General features: G+C 38.4%; 2 protein-coding genes across 2 annotated transcripts; both read right to left on the bottom strand.

The window, feature by feature from the left end:
- Nucleotides 1-5,267: 5,267 nt before the first annotated feature.
- On the bottom strand, nucleotides 5,268-5,745 carry LOC145047011 (uncharacterized). Its single transcript, XM_078995260.1, has 2 exons — nucleotides 5,514-5,745; nucleotides 5,268-5,449 (listed from the first exon to the last, which is right to left on the bottom strand). The coding sequence occupies exons 1-2, from the start codon at nucleotides 5,743-5,745 to the stop codon at nucleotides 5,268-5,270; spliced, it is 414 nt and encodes a 137-aa protein (XP_078851386.1).
- Nucleotides 5,746-6,223: 478 nt separating this feature from the next.
- On the bottom strand, nucleotides 6,224-7,489 carry LOC145047009 (uncharacterized). The gene is made up of 3 exons (XM_078995259.1): nucleotides 7,172-7,489; nucleotides 6,820-7,056; nucleotides 6,224-6,238 (listed from the first exon to the last, which is right to left on the bottom strand). The coding sequence occupies exons 1-3, from the start codon at nucleotides 7,487-7,489 to the stop codon at nucleotides 6,224-6,226; spliced, it is 570 nt and encodes a 189-aa protein (XP_078851385.1).
- Nucleotides 7,490-23,010: the final 15,521 nt, after the last annotated feature.

Raw genomic sequence — 23,010 nt, 5'->3', positions numbered from 1 at the left:
ACTATAAAACTTTCTTGAACAAAATTGACATGGAAATGACTTGATAGTACTTTTAAGTTCTCCATTATTCGATTCACCATTTCCACCTTCCATATTCTCTCACCTGTTGAAATCAAAAAAATCAGAAAAGGAAAACATGGGTTATGCAGAATTCAGTATTTCAAGCAAAACCCATAAAATAAAAGGAATAAAAGATTTGACCTTGATGAAAAAAGAAGAAGTGTGAATGTGATGAATGGAACCAAAAGATAACAGTTTAGAAGATGAAGAAGAAAAGAGTTCAGAAAGTAGTTTGTTTATGGTGATTGGAAAATGTGAAGGTGAAGTGTTAATGTATATAGTCAGAAAGAGATGGAGTAGCAGAGAGAAAGAGGGGGTGTATTGTATGGGCTTGGGAACAGAAGAGATAAGAGAGGGATAGGTGAGTAAGTGTGCACCAATACGTTTCTGCATGCTGCAACCTAAACATTTATATTTATATATACATATTAATTTATATAAATATAAATATATAGAAGAGAGAGAGGATTGGGAAATGGAATCTAATGTCTTCCTTCTTTATTCACTAAAAAGTTTCTGACAGTTTATGGGGTTTAATGGGCACTTGGGCTTTTCTTTTGCAGACGTTTTTACACTTCATTGTTTCACTTGTGTTGTTGCCTGCAACTGCAAATTGCAATCTCTCTGTGTAAAATTGTCCAGATATAATTAAACAAATCTCTCAAAATTTGAGAACCAAATCTTCAAACTTTACTCACTTGTCCTAATCTTTATAATTACCCTTTATTTAATAATCATAAATGGCCAAAATCATAATCTTTAATGCAAATTTAAGTATGTTTGTTGATAATTAATTTTGTGAATATGATTCAATCGTTTTACGTCAAATAAAAAACGAAAAAAATATAATGTGTGAGTGACTATTTATTATTTGTAATATAAAGAGATATTTTATTATTTTAAGTCTGTTCAAGGCCCACCTGTGATTGTATGCACGACACTACATGCGGACCATTCCATATGGAGTTTTATTGCAACATAACAATTATGATAACACTGTTTCTGATCCTATTAATTTTGTTATTTTAAAAATAATTTTGTAAATTTAATTATTGGTTTGATTTTTTTTTTTTTTTTTAATAGATTATGTATGGCTGATTTTTATACGATGTGTTTAAGTTATGGGAGATGAGATGAGATGAGTCTGCAAAACGACAGCTACCCCACTGGGGTTTCATGCAACTGGTTCCCCAACTTTTATTCAATCTATTGGCTCCCTGCCCTGTTCTGCCGCCCCTTCATTTCCTGTTCTCATGCAATGCAATTGCTTCCCTTTACTTTTTATCCCCTCTCTCCCTCATTTATCTTTATCTTTATAATAAATAAATATTAAAAACATATCATGTTTTCAGCAGCTTCATTTTATAAAACAAGTTGTACATTTATTTTTTTCCTCCGCCATGGGTTGATTCTATTGTGTAGTCAAATCTCAGTTATTTCTTTTGAAGGGTTTTCAAGGATTAAATGATTGGTAGTATAACAAAGTATTATTTGATTGTCATTTTAGGTTACCAATTATGTTTTTTTTTTTTTTTTTTGCTAAATAATAGTAGATGATTACACTTAATGTTTATGTATTATTCTAGTCACTTGACAGGAAAATTTAATGTATGGTCACTCTATGTTGAGTAGGGGTACACGTAATGAATTCTGAAACTGATTCGGACCGGCTTTGAAAACGGTTTAGGTATATGGTCAACAATGGTTGACTTGGTTTGGGTTTCGTTTTATAGCACAAATTTTTACTACTATTAAGTTGGTTGATAAATCTCCAATGTTATTCGGATGTCATTGCTTGCAAAGAAAAGTAAGCAAAACCTCACTATCTTTACCACCCTTGCCAAACCCATCCCTAGGCCTATCTGCGGCAGGTAAATCAAGAAACACTAATACTATTTGACATGTCAAGGTTTGAACCTTGGATCAAATGTGTAATTCCACAATGCAACAACAAGGATCCCATCAAGGAAACTCCATGACCTATTTATACTAACAAAGAAGGGGCTAAAATGTTATTTTCACCATAAAACGGTAACCAACAACTGTATGCCAGTTTAGCAAAAATAAATAAATCATAAAATAGCCTTCCAACGACTATTTACACAAACCAAATTGCAACCGATTCCACCCAAACCAAATCCAAACTAGTTCCAACGATTCAACAATTACTTTGATTCCAACCATTCGGTTTGGCTCTAATCAACTTTGATTATACATAAACTGATTTCTACTTAAATCATGTTTTTTCTCCACAAACCGATTATTTTGCGTTCCCTCCATGTTAACATGTCAACAAGTAAATGAGATTTTGGTGGGATGTCAAGTCCACCAAGCAAATTACACTATTTGCTTGCAAATAATACGTAATATAATGGTACAAAGGGGTATCGATCATCGGCGAAATGATTGTATTCAATCACCAATGCAATCCAATAGAACCAGTGTAATAAAACTACCTAACTACAATTAAACTAGGGGGGGGGGGGTGTGATTGTTTGAAAACTAAAAGACTTGAAGAAGTAAAATATTTGCAATTAAGCAAGATGACGAAATGCTCAAATATTGGAGAGAATTGGTCAGCCAATGCAATTCAACACAATGAACATTTGTGTGTTTAACATTAGGATTCAATATGTAAGCTTATCATTCAACCCAAATTGGTTATAGCAATCATGAATGATATGCCAAGATTCCTCAAATATAGTATGGAGGTTGGGGAAGCCCACAATACACATTCTTAATCAAAATTAATGATTCAATTTTGAAGTAATTGAACCCAAGAAAATTGATTAGGATTAAGAATGAAGGAATCCTCAATTCCTAGAGGATGTCAATGCTTACACATCCATAAATGAGTCATGATCCATAAGCTAGACATAATTTCTACCATCATAAAGCCATTGTTCCATGCAAATTCAACGATTCAATGTTAAATCAAAGAAATAAACCAACAATTGCTCATTCAAATACCAAGCTCTTGATCAAAGTATTAAACAAGCATAGGAATTATGAACTAAGGATCAATAACATAAGATAAATGACAATTAAACATGAATCCTTCAAAACTCATAAATATCCAAAGGTTTTAGTCCAAGTCAACAAAAATAAAGAGATTAGCCACTCATGGCAACAAGAAAACAATCACTAAAGAGTTTTTGCATCAAGAAACTAGCAATTACTAGAAGGATGGGAAGAATTTAGCTCTAAAACTCCAAAAACACCTACAAGGTGCTCCAATGGTGGAAAAATTGAAGTGTGGCTGCCAAACCTACCCCCTCCCCCAAGGTAAATGATAAGCAAAATGACCAAAATTCCCCAAAGTGTGCAGTTGCACGGGTACCCTCGCAAGTTTGCACGACTAAGACCCCACCCTCGCAAATGGGGTTGAAACACTATTGACTCTTTTTCTCCACTACTCCATCCCACTACTCAAGATTCCTTTGGTCCCCTATACACCTCACTTGATTCAAATTTAACCATTCATCTTCAAGCTTCAAATGGATAGCCCAAGCCTGATAACAAGAGTCTTTATAAGCTCACTTCATCCAGGTCTTCAACATTTTAAGCCCAATTCTTCTTTGATGGATCCATAAAGCCCAATAACCTTTCTCAAGCCCACCAAGCCTATCCCTAAGCTAAAATATAACCACATTGAGACTCCAAAAGCCTGCAAAACACCTCACGCAAAATAGAAAGTACTCGATACGATCCAAGATATAGAATGAGATAGAATATACAATGATAAAAAAGGCTAAAAAACTAAAAGAACCTATAAAAACGGAAATAAAATAAACTATCAAATCACCCAAGCTTAGACCTTACTTGCCCTCAAGTAAGAACAAGACTAAAATGAACTCGAGATGAGCTAAGCTAAAAAGGAAAAAGAAAGATACCATAGAACTTGGTACATCAGTCAACATGGTCAGAATCACTCGTGTATGGACCCTACGCATCTTCCAAATGTTCCCCACTTTAGAGCTATAAGCCATATTCTTGAACAACTTGAAGGGCGAATAGATACCGTTTGAAGGTGGCAGCTAGGGGTGAAAACGAGCCGAGCCGAGCCCGAGCCTGGCCAGGCTCGGCTCGGGCTCGTTTACGTTATATGAGGCTTGAGCTTGAGCTCGGCTCGATTCGAGCTTTCTTGTACTGAGCCCGGCTCGAGCTCGTAAAGAATTATCTAAGCTCTGCTCAGGCTCGGGGTCGACTTGTTTTTTATCTGATGTGCCTAAATAAGCTTAAGCTCGGATCGAGCTCGTTAAGAAGCTCGTTTACTAATACCCTAAATCCGTAATTCCTCTAATATATTTTTATTTTAATATATATAAATAATAATAAATTATATTATATAAAGGTTCGTTTAGGCTCGCGAGCCTAATCGAGCTTAATGACATAGGTTCGAGCTCGAGCTCGTTTAATAAACGAGCTTAATATTAATCTCGAGCTCGGCTCGGGCTCGTTTAAAATCGATTTCGAGTCGAGATTTTAACGATCCGATCCCAAGTAGCTTGGCTCGTTTGCACCCCTAGTGGCAGCCAGTAGAGTGTACAAGACAAAGGAAACAGTGCGATGCGCCCAACGGGGGCACTATACAACAATGCATACTATAATGCATAAAGGAAATGCGCATATTGATACACGATGATTCCTACATTGGTCAGACTAAGGGGTGGTTTGATAGTTGCTGATTAGGTTAGAGCTAACTGGGTCCACATCTGACTGAGTTTATGTTGTTTGATTATTTATCCGACTGATTGTGATGAATGAAAATAATGACCATATTACCCTTGTGTTGTCCCTTGTGCTAGATAAAATAATTATAAAAATACAAACTAAAAACAAAATTAAACATACATCATTTAAAATCCAAATATAAAGTTTAATACAAAATCCAAATATAAATTGTCATACATAATAATAATAAAAGTACATCACTTAACGTGAACCATTTGAAAGTAACCGATTAGCAATTTGGTCACGCAAAGTAGTCATATAGTCAGCTGCTTCTGTACCCCATTCTATACCATGTATGTTTTAGCCCTCACTTCCTCCACCTTCCACGTCAGGAGTAACCGTAGTGTTTTGTTCAAAGTTCGTAAATAATTTATCTTCGATATTGTATTTCCTTATAAAATTATGGATCTCAACACAAAGAATGACTATGTCTCTTTGTACTGGAAAAGGATAAGGAGCCATTTGTTTTAAAATTAGAATACACCATAAGCACGTTCAATGATATTTCTAAGTTGTGCATGAGCATGATTGAACCTTTCTTCCTTATTTAAAGCTCTGTTTCTTCGAAAATCAGCTAACCAATACCTAGTATTGCGGTAGGGGGCCATAAATCCACGGGTGTTGGTGTATGAAGCATCACAAAGGTAATACTTATCTGTAGATGATTGAAAAACTTATTATATAAATAATACAGATAATTAATCTTATAGCAAAATTACAAACCTGGTGGAGGGAATGGAAATTCAAAGTCAGATCAAATGCAACTTCTTTCAAAACTTTAGAATCATGTGCTATACCCTCCCATCCAGCCCATACAAAGGTGAATATCATATCAAAATCACATATTCCTATTTCATTTTGATAACATTCACCTTTTCCTCTTCCCCTATAACGAGTTTGTTGATCAACGGGCACAACTGCATCTACAAGCGTTCCATCTAATGCAGCCATTGCTCCGGGAAATATATTTATTAGTCGTCTATGTCGTTCTGAGGTATTTCTTGTTGGATTAGATGATGTTGGTACTATAATTTCTCTTGCAAAACACATCATTGCATGCAGGACCTCATGAAAACATTGATAAATTGTTTGTGTTGAGTGGTGAAATCTTCCTTTAACTGCTCGAAACCGTTCATTATGTCCTATAACATGTAAAAATATAGCCAACTTCTCTTCAACACTTATTCTCCTACTACGTTGCAACCCATTTCTTTGTGTAAAATGATTGCATAATAATACAAATGCATCCTGTGAAAGACGCATCATATCGTAACATTGTATAGGATCTCCACGTATCAAATCCTGTGTGTACGTATGGCCATTTTCTACCGGTTCGCTAGCGCTTATTCTTTTTATTATTCGTTGCCTTTTTCGGACCAACATCATCCAGTACCATGAGAATACAAGGAAATATAAAAATTGACCTTATTTATCCATATATGACCTGTGAAATGTTAAACACAAATTATATAAAAATCAATAACATAACAAACCATAACATATAAATGCAAAACACTTAACATTCCATAACATATAAATCCAACAACAAAAATCCATAACACATAAAAAATCTAACAAAAAAAATCCTTAACACATAACAACTCTAAACATAAAAATCCATCACATGAACTATAATATATACTAAAAGTCAAACAATGAACCGTAATATACTAAAGTCAAACAATTAATCCAAACTTTTTTCCCGTATTTGTTACCCACGACTCACAAGTAGACAAGTTGAGGCGCAACCAAATTTTCCTGTTACCCGCACTTTCAGCAAATAATATAAGAGCAGTTGTGTATTTTGGATCATATTCTCCCCACTCCAACCTTGCCAACTTCGCCATACAATCATCCATATCATTGTCAAGATTATTTTCTTGCGTGAATGCCTGTGCAGCCTTGATAATTTCTTTGCCAACTTCTTTCAACTCATCATCAAGTGTGGTTTCTTTGGGACCATTTCGTTCCCCCCCCCCCCCCCCCCCCCTTGTTTTTTGTCCGTCCAGAGTATTCTTCACTTGCAGGTGAAGCACTAGTAGGTTTGGGTATTGTTGAGGTTGGGGTATCAATATGAGGTGTTGGCTCCTCCATCTCAGTATCCTCAAAATCATGTGTACTAAACACTTCAGAAGGATGAGGTTGTATCAAAGATGGACCCCAACTGTGAGCGCCGATCGAGGTCGCCGCATCAAACAGTTGGATACAAAGATCAGGGCAAGGTAAGGGTGCATTTCTCAGCTTATCTACATACTTGTTTAGCTGTTTGGAAAATTAATAATTATTATCAAACTAGTAAAAAATTATCTAATTTAATATATATATATATATATATATATATATATATATATATATATATATATATATATATATATACCATGGCCTCTGCTTCCCATTCTTCATCAGTCATGTTGAAAGAGTTCGTTAAAGGATTATAAAGATTTCCGGTTTTATTTTTCAGTTTCAACCATAAGGTATTCTTTGCTTTTAAGTAGTTGTATCGGTTTTTCATTTGTTTTCTTTCGACAACAAAATTATGCTCACTTTTTAATTTCTCCGCGACTACAATCCATGAGCTTCCTTTTAGGCCACTACCCTCCTGACCAATAGTGGTTAATTCGTGTATACATGCCTCCAAAAAAGTTTTGTCCACACTCTCTGACTTCCAACTATCTCTAGTTCTTTTATCTGTCATGTTATATATAGAGTAAAACACACACACACACATGTACAACATAAGTCAAGACAATACAACTTCGCATTTAAGCTTTCATACAAAAGATTGATATTTCTAATAAGTTTAAAATTTCAGCTTTCATATATATATATATATATATATATATATATATATATATATATATATATATATATATATATATATATATATATATTGTAACACCCAAAAATTCAAGCCAAATTTAAACTTTCAAAACATGTCGAATTCATCAAAACATTACAACTTTGTTTTCAAAATACATTTATATCAGAGTTTTCCCATAAACATAACATAATAGGAGGAGTTGTACGATCATGCCTTCGACTTGCCGCGATCCCCTGATGTACCTGAAACAATAAACTGAAACTGTAAGCCCGAGAGCTTAGTGAGATACCCCCAAAATACCGATACACATACAGTCCACATAACCATGTCACACCATCACATATCATAAGAAACTGAGCAGAATAGCACATAACGGGTCCACAAATTTACAGATTGGAATACCCCTGGGCCCACAGTGTGAGTCTGGAATGCCTACCGGGCCCTCAGCTCACATCTGGATTGCCACCGAGCCCTCAGTACGAGTCTGGAATGCCTACCGGGACCTCAGCTCGTATCTGGAATGCTCCCAAGTCCTCAATATGAGTCTGGAATACCTACCGGGCCCTCAACTCATATCTGGAATACTCTAGGGTTTGTTGGCTACCGCACGGAGCAGTACAACCTCAACCCATCCCACATAACATATCAACATGTAACAGATAATGCACATACATGCAATCAATCAGTATCATAGGTAGTCCTACAGACCTACCCTCTAGCGTCTCAACTAGCATGTATAACTAACTCATACTCGACATAATACAACTACGAGGATATCATATCCAATGGGATCTGTAATCGGGGACCTTGCCTTGGTGCCTTAGATCCCTTAGTATAGTGAGGATAACTCACCTCGCAACTGTCGTCGGAAATAAGAAAGCTCAACTCCTGGGTCCAACACGAACTCCACCACCTATCATAAATCTCCCAATTACCAGAAACCAACAGAATTCAACTGGTCAACCCTTGGTCCAATTCAAAGTCCACAGTCAGAGTCAACAGACTATGTTGACTCGACTCGTCGAGTGCAGATCACCGACTCGCCGAGTTCTTCCTGAATTCGTGAAGTCGTGAAATCCTTGATTGGCTTGTCGAGGTTCCCTTTTTAACTCGTCGAGTTCATCCGTGGCCAAGATTTGGAAGAAACCCTAGCCAACTCGCCGAGTCTTCTAACAACTCGCCGAGTTCAAGGCAATCTTCAACGAACTCGCCGAGTTGTTCATCCAACTCGCCGAGTTCATGGCCATCTTCAATGGACTCGCCGAGTTTCTCATTCAACTCTCCGAGTCCTTGCAGTTCTTAATCTATGCAGATGCTTTTTAAGCCATGGCAAGGTCCCCGATTACAGATCCAAGCTCCTAAGGCATGTTTATCACGTAAAGTTGCAAACTTTACGCATATGCAAGGCTCTAAAGGCTCTAAATGATCAATCTAAGCTCTTAATGGAGTTTTACACCTTGGGAGAGTCTCATCCTTGATCAAGCTAGGAACTTTATGAATCTAGAGGTCAAGGGGAGTCTAGATCTGAAGTTACAACTTCAGATCTTAGCTTAAACATGGAGAGCCCTTCATAACACACATCCAAGAAAGGTTAAAAGAGAAATGAGCTTAAGGAACAACCTAATACCTTCCAGAGAGTGATAATCTGAGGAATCCCTTAGCTTCCCACGAGTTCTTGGCCTTGCTTTTCCTTGCTACCTCAAGTGCTTCCTTCTCCAAGGTTACTCCTCCAAGCTTGAACACACCAAGGAACACACACACACGATTTAGGGTTTGAGAGGGACAAGAAGCAGTAAGGGGAGGCTGGTGGAGGCCAATGATCCTTTAAATAGGGTGCAAAACCCCCAAAATTTAGGGTTTCATCTGCCAACTCCTACTCGCCGATTCCCTTAGTGGACTCGCCGAGTAGGTCACTAAACACGCGTTCTATTCCCGCTGCTACTCGACGAGTAGGGCAACCAACTCGCCGAGTAGGACATAAGGCCACTTATTCTTTATTTAAATTCATACCTGGAATTGGGGTGCTATATATATATATATATATATATATATATATATATATATATATATATATATATATATATATATATATATATATATATATATATATATATTCAAATTTCAACTTTCATACGAACAAATTTTAGATTTAAAATACAAACAAATTTCAGATTTAAAATTTCATTGTAACATATTTTTGACAAATTATAAGAAGTGATAGTTCCATGTTGGGTAAAGATCACTTATTTCATCAATGTGAATATTGTGGTTGGGAAAACTTGGGATTAAAAAATTTCTAAGCTCAAAACAGTCTAATAGATTTGGAAGTAGTAGTATCTCCATATCTTGGCATGTGTAAACTGCCGACATTTGCATATTATGCTCATAGTAATGTTTGCTCATTGTTCTTTTCCTTAAGTAATGGAACATGAACATCACTGTCCTTCGATCAAAGTACCCTTTTGTAATAAAGTTTTTAAAGATTATCATGTGTGGCAGGTTCATTTAGAATCAAACTTCAAAAGGGATTTCATACATCAGAAGAAAAAAAGATGCGATGAGATGCTGTTGTCGATGATAAAAAAAGATGCGATGAGATGCCTTGTGATAAAAAAAGAGAAGAAGAAGAAGAGAACCTGCTGCTGTCGTTGTTGCAGTTGATGTTGTTGTTGATGATGCTGTAGATGTTGCTGTCAATTTTGGGAATTGAAGGAGTCCTTGCTGAGAATGCATCGAAGCAGGAGGAGTCGCTGAGGAATAGGACATGATTTTATTTTAGGGCGCAGGGGCAGAAACAACAAGATAAGGGCCTTTTCTTTGGTCAGTCGTGTTTTTGTGGGGGACCGAGTCAGCCAATGGGTCAGCTATTGCTGACCGAATCATCAATTTTGGAGGCCCATCAAACAGTCTGATTGCTGACCGAGTCAAACATCCCCTAACTGTATCATAACAGAATAGGGTTTTGTAGCAGGAGGAGTCACTGAGGAATAGGACGTGATTTTGTTTTAGGGCGCTGGGGCAGAAACGAAAAGATAAGGGCCTTTTCTTTGGTCAGTCGTGTTTTTGTGGGGGACCGAGTCAGCCAATGGGTCAGCTATTGCTGACCGAATCATCAATTTTGGAGGCCCATCAAACAGTCTGATTGCTGACCGAGTCAAAAATCCCTTAAGTGTATCATAACGAAATAGGGTTTTGTAGCATGGCCTCCGGGCAAACATCCAGTTTCGGGGGTTTCTCCCTGGTACTATCCTTTACATTCTAAATCTTCATTCTTGAACTTCTGTTATTCGGTCTTCAAACTCTTAGCTTCTCAATCTTCTGTCTTCTTATTTCTCTCATTCTCTCTCTCTCTCTCTCTCTCTCTCTCTCTCTCTCCCTCTGTCTCTTTGATTTTTTAGGAGAGAATGCTCGAACTTTGATTTTTTTTCTTTTTGTGTTGCTCTTTTTCTTCATTTTTCTTGTTTGTTTTTGTTTCTTTTCTCTTTGAATTTTTCTTTGTTGCATTTCTTGAATCTTCCTTTATTGTCTCCTTTTGTCTTTTCTTTTCAATTTTTCTTCATTTTTTTGTATGTTTTCTTCTTGTCTTTCTTCTTAGAAGGTCTAAGGAATTTCACCATATAACATAGGACTCCAATAATGTAACAAAGGAGTAATAGATAGAGGCTAACATTAACACCTAATAATCATTGACAATGTATCAAGATTTACTAAAAGGGTGGGATATGACTCAAAAAATTGGTGTTACTGAAAAAATTGGTCCCAAAAATGTGAATTGAGGGACCCATATAAAAGTTCATCAATGTACAATGAGATGAAGAAAACCTATCTAACTATTTATTCTAGACCCATAGAAAAATTTACCTATCTTACAAAGGTGGTGATAATCTAAGTAACAAGGTTTGGGAAAACTCGGGAGTACTAAGGGGTATTCCTCCCAAAACCAAGATGTGATTCTTTAATGTATTCAAATACCTTATCGGGATAATATTTGCTTACGCACATCGTCCAGACTAACCACTTCCATCCGCATCTAGATCAAGTTAAGCTACTTGTATTGGATCCCCACACAAGTAGTCTCAAAGTGTTCCGTGATGCTCAAAACATATCCCATTTGTCCAATACAAGGAATTCCATATCAAGACCCAGTAACAATCTATGATTCAATGCTATGGGTACCTGTAGGTATGAGAAGAAAAGAGAGAACAAAATTGAATGAAGACCTAAGCTAGAATGCAACTAGAAAGTATGAAAATTAGAAAAGAACCAAACAAAATATGCAATATTTTTAAAATTTTTATGAATGACCTAATTGAATTACTCTAAATGCTACTATATAAAACCTAATTCCAAAAAAATAAAGAACTAAGAATATCTCACCCTAAGCTTAAAATGAAACACTGTACTTAATGCTTAGGGTGATAGTAAGGAAGGACCATACCGGGATCAAGGTGGTGGAGGTCCATGAGGACGGTAACTGCCCTCAGGCTGGAAATGGCGCCTGAGATCCTCCATTTAGCTGTTGGTGCGAGTCTGCTGCTCCTCGATGCGCTGAATGTTTCCTTCATTATGGTTTCCCTACAAATGTAATGCAAAAAGTTGACTGTAGATATCAAGATAAATCTTGGGTCTCGGCTCGTGCTACTACGGAAACTACTGGTACTGAGGTGGTGGTTGGAACTGTGCTCCCGAGGACTGAACTTGAAAGTGTTGTGACAGTTGTTGGACGGGGTGGTCATAATGGTCCTCGACCTCAAAGGATTTGTCATCATCACTAGCGTCATCCATCTGTATGTCATCATCATCATCATCATCACCGTTATCATCATCATCACCTCCATGATCAACATGCTCCTCTGTGCATAGCTCCCCTAACAGGAACCTAGGTCTCAGGGTCATCGGTGGTAAAGGTTGAGATGTTGGAATGTGTAAGATATAGACTGGATCTTTGGCATGATTAATCCAAACGAGAGTGCCATTTCTTACAGGGAGCAACAATTCTATCCGGACAAGGGTTATACAGTCGAGGAGGTAGACGGGGGAGTAATCCGCTGGCACATAATTGAACTCATGAAATTGAAGTCCTATGCCCAAACCAATTAGGGTAATAAGACCCCCAATGGGTATCTCTCCAATGTCCTCTTGCGGACAATGTCATATTTGTCCAAGAAGAAAGTGGCAAAACCGGGACAAAACCAATAGATGTGCGACATGCAGTAAAGGAAATATAGCTCGATTTTGTTCATTTGTCTTGGCTCATGGCGACCGAAGATTGAAGTTGAAAGAATCCAATGTGCGATTCTCCAATAAGGATGGATGATGTAAGGATATTTCTGTCAACTTGAATTAAAGTTTGAAAGATCGGTGATTCAGGTCCAAAACTCTAACTTTTTGGCAAGCACTTTAAATTAGTTCATTCTTTACTATAGATGTCAATATTATGGGAGTCGTATGTGCCCATGATGGTGTCATATGTGAGTTGGTGTTGCTGACCCTGGAGTCGAAAGGCGAGTACCCCCATCGCGTCGTCCCGTGCATAAGTGGAGAGGAATTTGAGCATAGGTTGCTTGTATGTGTGCACAGAAAGATCTTGGTAATCACTCCAACCCATGTTTAATAACATATCTTGCAAGAAATAGTTAATGTCAAGGTTTATCATTGACTTCCTATGGTAGAAATTGGTGGCCCTGACTGCATGTTTATGGAGGTTAGTCCTGAATTGTTTGATTTGTGCACTAGTAAGGGTAGGGTCAACATCACAGTCTATATGCTCATTTGCGACTTTTTTTGAATGATTTTCATGATTGAGCATCATAGGAGGAAGCATAAGAAGCGTGAACGGTTTTGTTCTTTCCCATTGTACCTGTTAATTAAACCTAGCAAAGACCAAAATCTTAACAATGATTATCCCTCACACTTGCCTCACACCAATCCAATCAATTAAATTCTAAATACACTGGATAATCACTCCAAATTTGCTATTCGGCACAATTTAATTCAATTCAACCAAGTCAAAGCAATCCAATTCTAAGCAATTAAATGCAAGGCAATCTAATTCATAACATATGTCTAGCAAAACCCGATAAATTGAATGTAATGAACTTAAAAAGAATGTACCAAATTCGAGTGTCGAAATTTGAAACTTTAAAAACCGCACCCCAAGCTGGAATTTAACCCGAAATGTTGAGTCTTTTGAATCTACGGTGAGAAACAAAAATTATGAAATTTTTCGTCAAACGGAGTGGCGACGACAGATGATGGCTGGTAGCCGGCAACGGAGCAAGCTATTCTAACAATGAAATTTGGTCTCGAAAATTACAGATCGACATTTACGGAAGTATTTGGTGAAGAATGATCTACCTTGATCTTTTTCGATTTTTCAGTGAGTGTTGAAGAAGGTGGCGGCGTCGGCTGTTAACTATTGGTGAAAGGAGCTGAGGGTGGCCGAAATTGGTTGTCGGTGAGATAGGGTGGTGTTATGGTCGGAGATGGTACGGAGGAGGGTTGTGGTGGCGATTAGCGATTTCCGGCAAGATGGGGCTAGGAGGGAGGAACGAGGTGGTTATGGCGAAGGGTGAGTTTTGAATGGGGGGGGGGGGTATGCGCTTTTTGGTGAGATAAGGAGGGAAGGTAGCCACCTGTAGCGGCGAAGGCTATCACGAATGGGGGGGGGGGGGAGGGGAGGTGATTTTAGGAGGTAGAGGCGACCGACGACAACTGTGGACGGCTGGAGTGAAGACCGGTGGTGGTTTTGGTTCGACGGCGACAACAATGTGGGTAAGGAGGCATTGTTGTTGTTGTCGGGAGGTATAAATGGGAAAGGTAAGTAGAGTCCGATGGTGATATAAGGTGGGTCAGATATGTGTTTTGGGTGGGTGGGTGTGACATCCCCAATTTCAAGGCCACAAAAGACGAATTTGTTTATGCTTATTTAAAATCAGATTATCCATTTTGAAGAATAATATTACGGAATTTGTTCCCAAAAACATGATAATAATATTACCACAACATTTCCAAAGAAATATATTTTATTTATATTAAAAATGTTGGGATGTCATTGTCAATACAATACATAAGCATAAACGAAAATAATACATGCCTTACAAACACTTATCATTCTATTGGCCTATAATCCATAAATCTCTCATCTAATCATCACGCTTGTGCTCTCGTGTCACTACCTCTAATGCAAGAAACTGAGTGGGTCAAGCTTGGGATCCAGGTGGGCACATAGGGTTTTCAACCCATAATAATATATTTAATATGTTTAATCATCAAACAAGTAACCGAATTTCCCATCCCCATTATCTTCTCTATTCTTAAGGATCTACCCTAAGGATCATTTATCCTGATAGTACTAGTTCAAGGATTCCTCCACGATACTTGTCAGTAGGTTTTCTTCTATATTTATTCCTAAGGATTTGTCCTAATAAATAGGCACGAAGTCCATCGCTGCTAGGGTTTATCTAATAAGAACTAAGTCTGTAGCTTCCATGGTTTATCTATTATGCACTAAGTCCATAGTTGCTAGTGTTTATCTATTAGGCACTAAGTCCATAACTACCAATGTTCATCTATTAGGCACTAAGTCCATAGCTGCTAGTGTTTATCTATTAGGCACTAAGTCCATCGAATCATCTTCTTTATTGATAATATTATTTTAGGGAGTCCACCCACAATACATGTTAATGGGGTTTTAGGTTACATCTGATGAACACATGGCTCACAAACACCTACAGGTTGTGAGTCTGATAGCGTTCTACTGGACTGTCTAGAATAGCCTGTGGTTGTCATCTATACTCTACTAGATGATATCATTTTTAAATTCAAGGAATCTCATCATATATTTCATCTTTCATCACTCATCATCTCTCATCATCTTTCATATCTCATCATTTATATCATCTTTCATCCACCCATCTTTACCAAATATATTTATAGGTTTAAAAATACATATATAGTTCAAATCGAGTAAAACATATATAAATCGTTCATCTAGCATAGATATCATGAACACGGATAATAATCACATATAACATATAATTATCTTAAATACTTCATATCTATGTGTAAGATAAAAGTAACTATGCACTCACTTTTTAAAATGATGACTTGAAACTCGGACAATGCTTCACTTCCAACAATTTTCTTTTCCTTTGACGTAACCTAGTATCATTATCACTAAGTCTTAGTCTAATATTCCTTGAGACTAATTATTAGTCTAGATTCATCATTAATTCAAAGTCTACTGATCTATAGCTGATAAGGGAAAACCATGTAAGATCATATCGGAGGTAAGGTTTGTTTGGTATACAAAGTATACTGTTTTGATAGCCCACTTTAAACACCTCACTAAATCTAGCATTGTCATCATCCCCTCAAGTAGATTAATCAGTATAACGACTTGGAATCACTGATAAATCTTTTTTATAGGTTCCTAATAATGATATTGAACTTAAACATAAGTTATACTTAAAGCATGGTAAGCATAACTCAACTTACAAGTGGTTTAGCGGAAAACTAAACTTTGCGCAGGTATAACTTCTAAATTGAAATCTTTATTTCTTGGGGATTTATGAAGCTCTGGGGATTTGCTACTAACCCTTAGGAAGTACTAGAACAAGGCCTAGGGACCTTGGGAGGTTTTGGGAGATATAGGAATGAAAAAGGTGTGAAGAAAAGAGTGAAAATTGCCTTCTATTTATAGGCTACCAGGAGGCCCATTATGCTAGGCGTACTCAAATTACGATGTCCGTACTCAACTTACATTGGGCGTATTGGGGCCACGTGTCATCATGATAGTTTCATTTTATTTACTTCTTTTTATAGTTTATTTTAGTATATTTCATTGATAATTTAGTTAATTTCCACACATATTTTCCTTTTTGTTATTTTATGACTATTTTGGGTACTATCTAGTTTCGTGAGCGTAATTGCAGATTTTAAGGAGACTAGCGGATCAGGATCTTTGGGAGGCGATTGGAATTAGAAGACAACAAGGGTTATGGGCTTGATAGATATGGAGATGATGCATGGAGTGGGCTTGTTGATTATTTGAAGGCTTGGAGGAAATGAAATTTAATTTTGCAAGAAACGGAAGAATATTCAAGCGTGCGGAGATTATTGATCGGGCAATTACGTGAGCTATGGATCATTTAGAGAAGCCGAATTTGGCTTAAAATGAAGATAAATTGAAGAAAAATGAGATAAAAGTTGATCGGGCTCAAACTGGGCCAGTGGACTAAGCTGTGGAGGCCCAAAACTCAAAGAAGCCCACAATCAGGTACCACCTGTACAACCTAAGTACGTAGGGATGCGAAGTTGCGCACGATGCTGCAGGGGAATTTTAGGAATTCCATTTTGAAAGCTATTTGATGAGGGTTGGTGTGCATCTTTTTCATACTTCTACACCTTCAAAATTTGAAGGAGTCTCGGGATATTTTGGAGCAATTTGAAGGCCAAGAATACATCAAAAACATCATCTTTTTGCTCTTGATTCTTGCTAGATTTTTGGTACAATCTACTCTTACTTTGTTTTCTTGAGTTTAGCCATGTTATGCTAAACTAATCTTGGTAGAATTTGGTCAAATCATTATAATGTTGGTTGAATGTTGAAGAACTCCATGAACTTGTTCTTGAGTATTTATGAGAGTGTTTTATATTCTTGTATGTTTTTATTCATGAGTTTAAATGTATTTGTAGTGATTAGTTGGCTAATTTCTTGATTAAGTAAAGGATCCTCAAATTAGAAAGAAACAAGTGTTTCTTGTGTTATTTTTCATTTCACACAATCACAAAAACATTTTCTCCAACATGGAAGTGAAAGCATTTGACTCTTCTTGGATTTGGTGACTTTTTGGTTCTTAATGCTAGTTGACTTTGACTAATTACATGCTTGATGTAAATTGTGACTTTAACTAAAGAAATTGTTATGAAAATCTTTAACGATTTTAACAACTAAAAAAATCTAGGTAATATCAAGCTTCTTGGATTACTATAGCCAAATTAAAGATTTAAAACAAGTATTGCACCATTCGATTCTAATGATATGTTCACCAATTGTTCAAGTGAGGAAACCTTAAGTCAACCATCTTTCTCTTATTGACTTTACAACAAACTCCTGTTTTTGTTGAATTGTCTATTTAAATATTAGTTTAATTCTAGTTTTATTTCAAGTATTTCAAAAGACCAAAACCCCCATTTTTATTTTTATTGTCATTTTACAAGTATTTTTGCAAATGGATTTTCATAGAGTTATAAAATTGAATCAATCTCCATGGATACGATCCCTTTACTACTATACACTATTTTAGTGTATAATATTTAGGGTTATTAATTTTGTTGGCCTCGACAACCACCACATCATTTGGTGGCAAGCCATAGGGAGAAAGGGGTGTGCCAGTGCACGAAACGTGTCACACTCTTGTTAATCCGAAAATTAATTATCTTGTAAAATACATGTAACATTCATAAAATTCATGAAAATTTTAAACTTTTAAATAATCCCAAAAACCATCATTGTTTACAAATTGTTTTTAAAACAAGTTCAACATTAGAGAAATCCCAAAATCATGAAACAAAACATGAGGAGGTTTACAATCACGCCTTCGCTTTCCTGCGATCCTCTGAGGTACATGAAACATAGTCCAAAACTGTAAGCCCAAAGCTTAGTGAGTTCCCCTAAAATACTGATACATAACAAATAACACAAATATACTAACAACATGCAATAGGTCCATAACTAAAAGACTGGATTACCCCTAAGCCCACAACATAAGTCTGAGTTGCCCCTTGGGCCCACAACTTACGTCTGGCTTGCTCCCCGGCCTGATCAGTTCTCGAATTGAATACCACTAAGCCCTCAGTACAAGTTGGGCATGCCCTTCCCGACCGTCAACTCCTATCTAGAATGCTCATGAGCCCTCAGTATGAGTTTGGCATGCCCTCCTTGGCCCTCAGCTCATAACTGGTATGCTCGAGGGGTTGTTAGCTACAACACGAAGCAGATTAACCTCAACCCAACCCACACAATTTGTTGACATATAACAAATAATATCATATACAAATAAATAGACATTATTACAGGTAGTCCTACAGATCTACCAGACTAGCATATTAAAACTAACATGCATATCTATCCCATACTCAACATACCAACAATATCAGATTATCAAACCAATGGGCCGGCCTTGGTGCCTTCACCCTGAAAGCATAGTGAGGAAAACTCACCTCACAAGTAGCAGAGAACTGATAAGGCCTGACTCCAAATCTCAGCTCTCAACTCAAATGCCTACAACCACCAAGTGACCAATTCCATCAAAACCTAATAATACCCAAAATACCCTTAAAAGTCAAAATTGGTCAACTCAAAGTCAACTGGTCAAAATCCATAAACCTGTTGAGTAAACCTAGCTGAGTTAACTTGAAAATGACTGAACCATACAAGTATGTGGGGAATACTCCGGAGGTACGCTCAACGTAAACAACCTCGCATTGAATGCATTACGAGGAATTTGACCGAGTACGTGGGGTGTACTCCCTCCTACGCGGGGCGTACCCTCGTAGAGCCCAAAACTCTAACAAGTGCTTAATGGCTTAAGAACTTAAGTCCAATCTTAATATCCATGGTCTAAATGCACCCCATAGTCATAAAGTCTCCAACTTTATGACTTTAGACATCCAACAAGTCCCTAATACATGGTCTTAATCCATTAAGACCTTCTACAAGAAGCATGGAACCAAACTAGCTAATGGGACCTCATTTTTCTAACTTAGAATCCTTCTTAGGGTCTGAAAGGACAGCCCAAAATGTCCAAAACCAAACATGCATAACAATGGGACTTTTGGGAAAAGAAGAACATCATAAAGCTACCAAAATGAGATCCAAGCAAACAAAGCATAAAGGTAGCAACTTTTTACCTTCTGGAGCTTCCCAAGAATGTGATGATCCAAGATCCATAAGCGTGCTTCAACTTCTAATCTCCTTGATGAAACTCCTTCTTCCTTAAGCACACAAAGAACACACTTTAAGCTCAAAACACTCTCCTATGGAGTTAGGAAACCAAAAACGACTCAAGGGCTTGGAGGCTGAAAGGATGAGGCTAAATGATCCATAAAGGTGCTTAAATACCCTACAAACCCTAAAAATTAGGGTTTCACTCGGACATAAGTATGCCCAGCGTACTCACATGTACGCCCAGCATACAACTCCTGCTCCCAAAATTACCATTTTGCCACTAGCGCTTTAACTTTAAATCCAAGGACCAAAATGACTTAATGTAAAACAAAAGGAAGGATTTGAAAAATACCTGAAACCTGGGATGTTACAAATCTCCCCCACTTGAACTAGACTTTGTCCTCGAATTTTGCTACAGAGAAAAAAATCTAGGTAATGTTCCCGCATCTCAGCCTCCGGCTCCTAGGTCCACTCGGAGCCCCGCCGATGCTACCATCGTACCTTTACCAAAGGTATTTCCTTGCTGCGCAAAACCTTTACCTTCCTCTCCAGAATAACCATTGGTCTCTCAACATAGTTCAAGCGCTTATCAACCTAAATATCATCCAAAGACACCACTGCATCCTCATCCAGTACGCACTTTTGTAGCTACAAAACATGGAAAGTGCTATTAAAGCTCCTCCGGTAGATCCAATATATAGGCGACCTTGCCAACCCTGGTAATAATCCGAAATGGCCCAATATATTAGGGACCCAATTTCTCCCTCTTCCTGAAGTGAATCACACCTTTCCAAGGTGAGACCTTCAGTAACACCATGTTGCCAACCTAAAACTCCAACTCGGATCAGCATCGGTCGACTTAGCTCTTTTGTTGACTCTAAGCAGTCTGCCATCTCTGCCTAATCTGCTGAATCATCTCCATCATCTGAAGGACCACCACAGTCTGCCCCATAACTCTATGACCAACCTCGCCCCAACATACCGGGGTACAATATCTCCGACCATACAAAAGCTCAAAAGACGAAGCACCAATGCTGGAGTGAAAACTGTTGTTGTAGGATAACTCTGCAAGAGGTAGGTAGGAGTCCCAACTCCCGCCAAAATCAATGACATAGGCCCACAACATATCCTCAAGGGTCTGTATCGTCCGCTCGTTCTAGCCGTCGGTCTGTGGATGATAAGTTGTGCTGAAGTGTAACCTCGTGCCCAGTTCCTAATGGAACTTCTACTAAAAATGGGAGGTGAACCGAACATCATGGTATGAAACAATGGAGACCGGAACCCCATGGCAAGCAATGATCTTACGAATATATACATCGGCCAACTTCTCGGCTGAAGAACTCTTCCGAATCACCAGGAAATGGTCACTCTTGGTCACTCGATCCACGATGAACCAAATAGCATCAAAACCCTTTTCCATCCTCGACAATTTGGTGATGAAGTCCATCGAAATCTGCTATCATTTCCACATGGAACCTCTAGAGGTTGTAGCTTGCCATGCGGCCTTTGATGCTCGACCTTGACCATTCTACAGGTCAAGCACCTCTCCACATACCAGACGATATCCTTCTTCATACACGGCCACCAATAGCTTAATCTCAGATCCCGATACATCTTGGTGGCCCCCATATGGATAGAAAAAGCGATATTTACAAGCCTCCTCCAACACAATCTACCAGACTCCACCATATATAGGAACCCATACTCGACCACAACGGGTTAACAATCCATGACTATCCGGAACAAATCTGGTGATCTCACCACTGATCCTCTCAATATTTTAGTTCTCTTCCCGAACACCCTCGGCCCGAGCCTTCCTAATCAATCCTAAAAATGAGGAATCCACTAATATCCTCATACACAATACCACATCTGAAGATGTATCCGAATTGCGGCTCAAAGCATCCGCCACCCCATTCGCTTTATCCGAATGGTAAAGGATCTCGCAGTTATAATCCTTGACTACGTTTAGCCACCTATGTTGCCTCATGTTCATGTTCGTATGATCCATAATGTGCCTCAAGCTCTTGTGATCCGTGTAGATAGTACAACGAACTCCATAAAGATAATGCCTCCAAACCTTGAGGGCAAAAACCACTGTCCTCAACTCCAGATCATGTGTGGGATACCTCGCCTCGTGCGACTTTATCTATCATGAAGCATATGCTATCACCCATGCTCTTTGTATGAGGACCGACCCAAACCAATGATGGAAGCATCACAGAAAACCACGAAATCATCAATTCCTTCTGGGAGGGTCAAAACCGGGGCCTCACGTAATCTCCGCCGAAGGTTCTCAAATGATGACTACGGCTCAGGGCCCCACCGAAAATCCACCGCTTCCTCGTCAGATGAGTGAAGGGTACTGCAATCTAGGAGAAATCCTGAATGAATCTCTGGCGTACCTTGCCAAGCCCAAGAAACTCCTGATATCCGAGGGAGATTTCAAAATCTACCACTGCATCACCACCTCGATCTTGGCCAGATCGACCAATATCCCGTCCTGGTTAACGAGGTGTCCAAGGAAATGAACCTCTCGTAACCAAGATTCGCACTTCAAGAACTTAGCATAAAGTTGTTCTTTCCTTAAAACCACCAGAAGCTCGCATAGATGCTTCTCATGCAGCTATCTAGTCTTGGAATACACCAATATATCATCTACAAGCACAATAACTGAATGATCGAGCATCGGCCGGCATACTTGATTCATCATATTCATAAATACCGCAGTGGCATTGGTGAGCCCAAATGGCATCACCACGAATTTGTAATGCCTATAACGAGTCCAGAACGTGGTCTTCTCCACATCCTCCTCTCTCACCCTGACCTGATGGTACCCGAACATCAGTTCTATCTTGGAGAACCAAGATGCACCTTGCAACTGATCAAAAAGATCATCAATCAACATAAATGGATAACGATTATTCACCTTTAGCTTGTTCAAATCCTAGTAATCATTACACATCCGGTGTGAACCATCCTTCTTCTTGACGAATAAAATCGGTGCTCCCCAGGGAGAACTACTCGGTCTGATGAACTGCTTGCCTAGCAGCTGAGATGACAAATTCAACATCACAGGCAGTGCCAAGCGGTATGACGCCTTGGAAATATAGGCCGCACCTGGAGCGAGGTCAATTCTGAACTTGAACTGCCTCTTAGGAGGCACACCGGGCAACTCCTCCAGAAATACATCGGCAAACTCCCTAACAAACGGGACTTATGAAACTGAAACCTGATCCCAAACATGTGTATCTTCCACATAAGCCAAATAACCCACACAACCGTGCTCAATTAACTATCGAGCCCTGGCTGCAGAACAAAACCCTGAACCCATCCTGGTGCCCTCTCCATAGATAACCAGTTCTCCCCCACTTGGGGTTCGAACGACCATGCATTGGCCCTCACAATAAATCATAGTACCGAAACAGCTCATCCAATTCAT

This window comes from Lactuca saligna, chromosome 5 (genome assembly GCF_052625555.1).
Source record: "Lactuca saligna cultivar CGN05327 chromosome 5, ASM5262555v1, whole genome shotgun sequence".
Lineage (NCBI taxonomy): Eukaryota > Viridiplantae > Streptophyta > Magnoliopsida > Asterales > Asteraceae > Lactuca > Lactuca saligna.
This window is presented reverse-complemented; position numbering and strand designations above follow the sequence as displayed.